The sequence below is a fragment of the Rhinopithecus bieti genome, unplaced genomic scaffold (genome assembly GCF_001698545.2).
Source record: "Rhinopithecus bieti isolate Rb0 unplaced genomic scaffold, ASM169854v2 scaffold_37314, whole genome shotgun sequence".
Taxonomy (NCBI): Eukaryota; Metazoa; Chordata; class Mammalia; order Primates; family Cercopithecidae; genus Rhinopithecus; species Rhinopithecus bieti.
The window spans coordinates 1,888,263-1,895,119 of record NW_016816196.1 but is presented as its reverse complement, the minus strand read 5'-3'; the positions used below and the strand labels follow the sequence as shown (position 1 = coordinate 1,895,119).

The following is a 6,857-nucleotide window of genomic DNA, read 5'->3' as shown; positions in this document are numbered from 1 at the left end:
CCGAGGTGGCCCTCGGCTCAAGTGTGAGGTCAGGTGTTTGAGACTAGCCTGGCCAACATGGTGAAACCCCGTCTTTACTAAAAAAAAACGAAAATGCAAAAATTAGCTGGAGGTGGTGGCAGGCGCCTGCAATCCCAGCTACTCAGGAGGCTGAGGCAGGAGAATAGCTTGAACTCAGGAGGTGGAGGTTGCAGTGAGCCAAGCCTGTACCATTGCACTGCAGCTTGGGTGACAGAGTGAGACTCCATCTCAACAAAAAAAGAAAAAAAAAAAAAAAAAAAAAAAAATGTATTTGATATAAGTGAATTTCTATGTCCACAGTAGTTACAATGGTAAAAGGATGCTCCTGAGAATCACTTTTATAATAAGTCCCAGCAACAGTGTCCAGTCATTTGTTTTCAGTTTTGCCATGGATTTTATGAGTTTTCTTTAAAAGGAATTGTTTTTTTATTTTTTTTAAAGAAATAGAGACAGGGTCTTGCTATGTTGCCCAGGCAGATCCCGAACTCCTGGGCTCAAAGCATCTGCCCACCTTGGCTTCCCAAAGTGTAGGGATTACAGGCATGAGCCACTACACCTGGCCTTTAAAAGGATTTGTTTTTAAAAATCCATTTTCTTTAAATATTCAGCTTTCACAGGAATTCAGTACAATGAATCAAAAGCCAGAAATAATGCTGAGAGGCTGCAATTGCTCCCAAGAAAAAACATCTTTTATCATTTCCCAGTTTCTATCAAGTCATTTTTCTAAATAAAAGATTTCATTTTTTTTTTATGAAGAGTGACAGAGAAATTAGAGGACATAAAATTCTTGGGCTATAATAAATTTCTCCCTTGAAGTTACAATTCAAGGGATTCAGCATGTCAGTAATGAAGTACAGTCTATTTAGGAGACTCTAATGAAAAGCCTTAAAGGACCAAATATTCATGCCTCACAATCTTATTTCCCAGCAGGCATGTGGCTGACAGGAGGTGGAGAAAGAGGGCCATGAGCTTATTTCTTTAATTTTCCTTTGCAGAGGTTTCTCACATTTAGAGGGAGGCAGAAGGCGTTGCCTCTGATTCCCAAGCTAAAAAGCCAAGGAAGAGAGACCTCCCCTTTCCTATGTGGTTTGACAGTCCTTGCAACCTCGAGGCAAAAAGCCAAAGTCTTTCAATCAGCCTACTTCCTGAACAGGCTAAATCCAACTTAAACCAAATTCTGTTTGCATAATTTATCTCTGGAGCATCATCTTCAGCTAAATTCAACTAGGTAGACTAGGAAATTATCCCCTAAATCCTAACCTGCTCCAAGGGGTCAGCATGAACAGGGTAGGGAGACTCTGAGTGCTCCTTCCTTCCCCACTTCTTTCTACTTCTCCAACTCCAGCAAGTGCAGGGCGTTTCACAAGATGCAGACAAATGCCCAGCTCTCAGGCTTGGCCATCAGGAAGCAAATTGCAACCCTTGCCACACATTTTAAGATAACATCTTAAAAAAATCTCAATTGTAGCCTAGGTTGATGTAAAGAATGATGCAGGCAGTCTTCAGTGTTTGTTGTGATTTCTTCTGTGGTAAAGCGATTAGGCTCACTAGAACATGATTTTGGAAGTTTGCAGGCCTTCGATGATTTAGCAAAATTCAAAACCCTCTTGAGGGTACCCAATATAATGAAAAATATGCAGGAGTTCTCAGGACAAAGTGTTAGCTGCTCTGATGTTTTAGGTACATTTTGAAGTGAGGAAGGGAATGAAGAACTAAAAGTACGCATTTTTGTTTCAGCCTTTGGAGGATTCTAGGATACATAATCGTTAAAGCTAGCACATGAATGTGCTTTGTTCCAAAAGAGAAGAGTTTTCTCTTGGCATCAGCCTCTGCTCCTTTTTTTGTTGTTTGTATGTTTCTCACTGTAGGCCAAGAAGAAATTAATGGTTAGTACCAAGAAACATGAAGCACTTTTCCAGCTTGTAGAAAGCTCCAAGCAATCTACGACTGAGAAGGAGAGGCGGAAGGTAAGCTGTCGTGGCTGGCTGAGTGCATGTGCCATAGAGATGGATGGGCTTGCTGCCCTTAGCTACAAACACAAGAGAATGGGTTGATTCCTCCTTCTCTGTGGGATCCCTGCAGAGATGTAGCTTGACAGAGCATAAAAGGGGATTCCAAATCATTCCTTGTGCGCACGTGCGCACACACACACAACACACATACACATTTTAAACTTTATTTTAATTTTTTTAAATAGAAGGGATCTCACTGTTCTGCCCAGGCTGGCATCAAAGTCCTAGGCTCAAGGGATCCTCCCACCTCAGCCTCTCAAGTAGCTGGGACTACAGAAGCATGCTACTTTGCCTGGACCACATGTATTCTTTGAAAATATTATTGACAGATGACAAATGAGACCAATGATGCCCAAATTTTTTGAAAGGAAACTCTATTAATATTATCTTAAAAAAAACCTCTCAGCTAATACCCCAAATAAGTTAAAAAAATACTTTATATATGTTGTTTGTTACATATAGTACTTTACGTATTATGTTAATATGTTATGAACATTATGAAGCATAAAAGTAGAAATGTTTCCAGGATGAGATAAAGATGAAATAATATTTGAAATGATTAGCAACCATGATGTCTTTAGATAATCATTAAGTAATGTTTTCAGGAAAAATATATACTTGGAGCAAGGTTTAGCCTTAACCATAGTAAATTTAAATGCATATTTCTAATAGTCTTCTTGATAATTTTTTTTTTTCTTGAGACAGAGTCTCACTCTGTGGCCCAGGCTGGAGGGCAGTGGTGCAGTCTTGGATCACTGTATCCTCTGACTCCAGGCTTCAAGAGATTGTCCCACCCCAACCTCTGGAGTAGCTGGGACTATAGGTGCGCACCACCAGGCTCAGCTGATTGTTTTTTCTTTTTCTTTTTTTTTTTGCATTTTTAGTTTAGGCAAGGTGTCACCATGTTGGCCAGGGTGGTCTCAAGCTCCTGACCTCAAGTGATCTGCCTGCCTCAGCCTCTCAAAGTGCTGGGATTACAGGCATGAGCCACCACCCCTGGCCAGCCTTCTTGATAATGTTTTATTTGTTCATCAAAATTTTTGTCAGATCTCATTTCACTGTTTGCCCTTTCACGTAGGTAGTAACACACTCACGACCAGGAGAAGTGGCAGCGTCAGCTCGGACATTTTGCTGTGGATTCTTTGTGATTAAATTGTTAGTGGAACATCAATCTACAGGTTCTTGGCAGAAATCTTCTAAGATATTTGTGCATTTTGTTTATGCTAACCTAACTGGAGCCAGATAATGTCTGTAAAACTACACGGCCCAGGTATATGTCAATGGCCACATGTCCCAGATGCTGGAAGGGAAAACATAGTGAGGGCCTATGGCAGCTTTTCAGGTTGCAGAATCCCCACCCTCCTCCCAGGCCATATCAGAATCCACAACTGTCCATGTGTGAGCACCAGCGTAGACTCGTATATTAAGTAAGAGTAAGCTTGACCACTAAGTTTTCAGGCAAAATGAACACAAATAATATTGGGGTATAGGAATAAAATAAAGATTTTCTGCTTACACCCCAACAGATTATCTTGCACACCTCTTGTGGTATGTGCCCCAGATTGAAAACCTTTGAAATAGTCAATATCTTCTACAAAAGATGAGTCCCTACTAAGGAAATGCAGCCAGCACCACTGCAAACCCCTTAAAAGGAAGAGAAAACTGTCATTGCAAGTAGCTCTTTAATCTGAAGAAATATCCATTGAATAACTTAAATTCATCGTTAGCAAGATTTTGCAAGAGTCTTATTTCTTTCCATGTCAGTCTTCACAGTTGGAAATGATCATAACAAGTATTGAATAATGAGGCAGCTTCCGAGGAGGTGAACCCACAGTCTGTTAAAATACTCAGTGCCAGGACCTGCCTAGGCATTCTGAGTGCTCATTAGAAGCTATTCTTTATTGATGTCATGCAATAATAAAGAAAAAAGCATGGCAGCTAAGTGGTGAATTTCCTCTTCCTACCCTCATTAGCAGCTTCCCTGGGAAGTAAAGGTCCACAGTGCTCTCTCCTTCCTCCAGCTGGTAACCATAACCTTGGTTGTTACTCTGTCACACACCCATGCCATCTTCCCTGCTTAATCAGGCAGCTTTTGTTAATCCTGAAGCTGAGCACCCAAGAGGGGGGCATTCATTTTCTCATCTCACACAGAAGCGCTCATGATCACCTGAGCTGATGCTCTGTGCTCCTCAGCAAATTCTTCCTTGTTTCCTGCCCAGGAGTCTTGATTCTCTCACCAGAAGCTGATCTAAACCTCCGTTCTCCTCACACCTCCATCCACGCACTCCTGGCACAGTATCTTGCCTCCTACCTCACAGAGTAAATAGAAGTCAGCACAGCCACCTGCCTACTGAAGTAATAGCATTTACATATCTGCAATGGAGAGGCCAGTTCTCCATCCTGTGCTCTAATCTCATCCCATCCTGCCTCCCAGAGGCCCTCTCTTGATTATCCCATATTTCCCATATCTTGGACAGCCCTCTCCCTAATGATTCCTTCCCACCAGGCTTCTATAACTCCCCCTGTCTTATAGTCTGTTCAGGCTGCTATAACCAAATTCCATAGATGGGGGTGGCTTCAACAACAGACATTCTGGAAGTGTAGGTGGAACCCTCATGACCTAATTTTGTGGGAAGGCACAAATAGTCTATTGCACCTTCTCCCCATCTTACAAGAGTAAAGAAAGTTGCAGGGACACTTATTTATGGGGTCTTCCGTTCCTCTCCAGATATTGTCATGTCTCCTTTTTACAATACATCTTAGTGAAAGGGGTGTCTGCTCTGTCTCCACTTCCTCATCTTCTGTTCACTCTTCAAATCACCCTAATCAAGCTTTCCCCATCTTTCCACTAAGAGTGTTCTTGCCATTGAAAACAATGTCTTCTCACTGCTAAAGCTAACAGGTACTTTCCAAGTCTTACCTTAGTTCACTTCTCGGAAGTATTAAGCATTGTTTACTTCCCCTTTGTAGAAACATTCTCCTCTTTTGACTTTAGTAACAACTCATGCTTTTGTTTTCCTCTTCCTTTCTGTAAATTTTAAATTAGATTCTTTATGGGCTCCCTTTTTTGGCCTGATCTTTATATATTGCAGTTTCTGAAGATTTCTCTTCTGGGCCTCACTCTGTTCTCTTCACCATTGTCTCTCCAGTGTCTGATACAGTACTCTTGATATCAGGTACTCAATAAATAATACATACTCAATAAGTATATTCTCAAGGCTTCAACTACAGTATCTATGCTGGCAATACCCAAATTTGTATCTCTAGCCCAAACCAGTCTGTAAATTGCTTTCTGACACCTCAAACTCAATATCCAAAATCCAACCATCACTTCTCTCTACCAAAGATAAGCTTTATTTCTGTGTTTTCTGTGTCTTTGAATATCATCACCCACCATATCCTCCCAATTCTAACTCAAACCAGATACTTCAGTGGCACAATCTTGGCTCACTGCCACCTCCACCTTCCAGTTTCAAGCAATCCTCCTGCCTCAGCCTCCCAAATAGCTGGGAATACAGGCGCGCACCACCATATCTGGCTAATTTTTGTATTTTTCGTAGAGATGGAGTTTTGCCATATTGGCCAGGCTGTTCTCAAACTCCTGACCGCAAGTGATCTGCCCGCCTTGGCCTCCCAAAGTGCTGGGATTACAGGCGTGAACCACTGCACTCAGCCAGGAAAAACTCTTTCACGTGGTCCATAAGACCCTTCCTGACTTGAACCTTGCCAGTCTCTTCAACATCACCTCTCCCCATTCTCCATCGTAAACTGCGTGATTCAACTTCACCAAAAAAATTTTTCTGTATCCTGCCATGCTATTTTGCCTCACCAACTCCTACTTTCATTTTAGTTTTATTCATATGGAGATCAATTTTTTGAGCACCTACTATGCGCCAAGTTATAGCTGAAATGTCATTTTAATTTCAAGGCTAGTTTAGATGCCTCTCTTGATGTCCTTCCCGGTGGTACCTACATAATTCTATCAGCACACAAGATGGTAATGGTCTGTGGGTCCCTGACTAGAGAGGGAGCCTGTCTTGTTCCATTTTCTTTTCTTTTTTTTTTTTTTTGAGACAGAGTCTTGCTCTGCCGCCCGGGCTGGAGTGCAGTGGCCGGATCTCAGCTCACTGCAAGCTCCGCCTCCCGGGTTTATGCCATTCTCCTGCCTCAGCCTCCGGAGTAGCTGGGACTACAGGTGCCCGCCACCTCGCCCTGCTAGTTTTTTTTTTTTGTTTTTGTTTTTGTTTTTTTTTTTTTTAGTAGAGACGGGGTTTCACCGTGTTAGCCAGGATGGTCTCGATCTCCTGACCTCGTGATCCGCCCATCTCGGCCTCCCAAAGTGCTGGGATTACGGCTTCAGCCACCGCGCCCGGCCTGTTCCATTTTCTATTCCCAAAGCCTTGAACATGACACATAGAAGGCCCTCAATGTCTGGTGAACAAATTAATGTGATGTTTGTTCCAAGAGCAAAAAAAAAAAGGAAGGAAAGGAAAAGAAGTCAATCTTTGACAAATTTTAGTAAAGGTTTCTGAGAAGTTCCTTAATTAAGAATACAGGAGTCTACAGCCGGCCACAGTGGCTCAGGCCTATAATGCCAGCACTTTGGGAGGTTGAGGTGGGCAGATTATCTGAGGTCAGGAATTCAAGACCAGCCTGGCCAAGATGGTGAAACCCTGGGCATGGTGGTACATGCCTGTAATCCCAGCTACTCGGGAGGCTGAGGCAGGTGAATCGCTTAAACCTGGGAGGTGGAGGTTGTAGTGAGCTGAGATCACACCACTGCACTCCAGCCTGGCCGACTGAGTGAGACTCCATCTTAAAAAA

The 6,857-nt window shown here is 42.5% G+C and overlaps 1 protein-coding gene across 4 annotated transcripts in view; it reads left to right on the top strand.

The window, feature by feature from the left end:
* Positions 1–6,857, top strand: part of NOSTRIN (nitric oxide synthase trafficking) — a 67,198-nt gene that overhangs the window by 35,682 nt on the left and 24,659 nt on the right. For all 4 annotated transcript variants that reach the window (XM_017854496.1, XM_017854495.1, XM_017854498.1 and 1 more), the window contains one exon: positions 1,890–1,988. In XM_017854496.1, the coding sequence (XP_017709985.1) occupies positions 1,890–1,988 (99 nt within the window). The remainder of the gene's footprint in view (positions 1–1,889; positions 1,989–6,857) is intronic.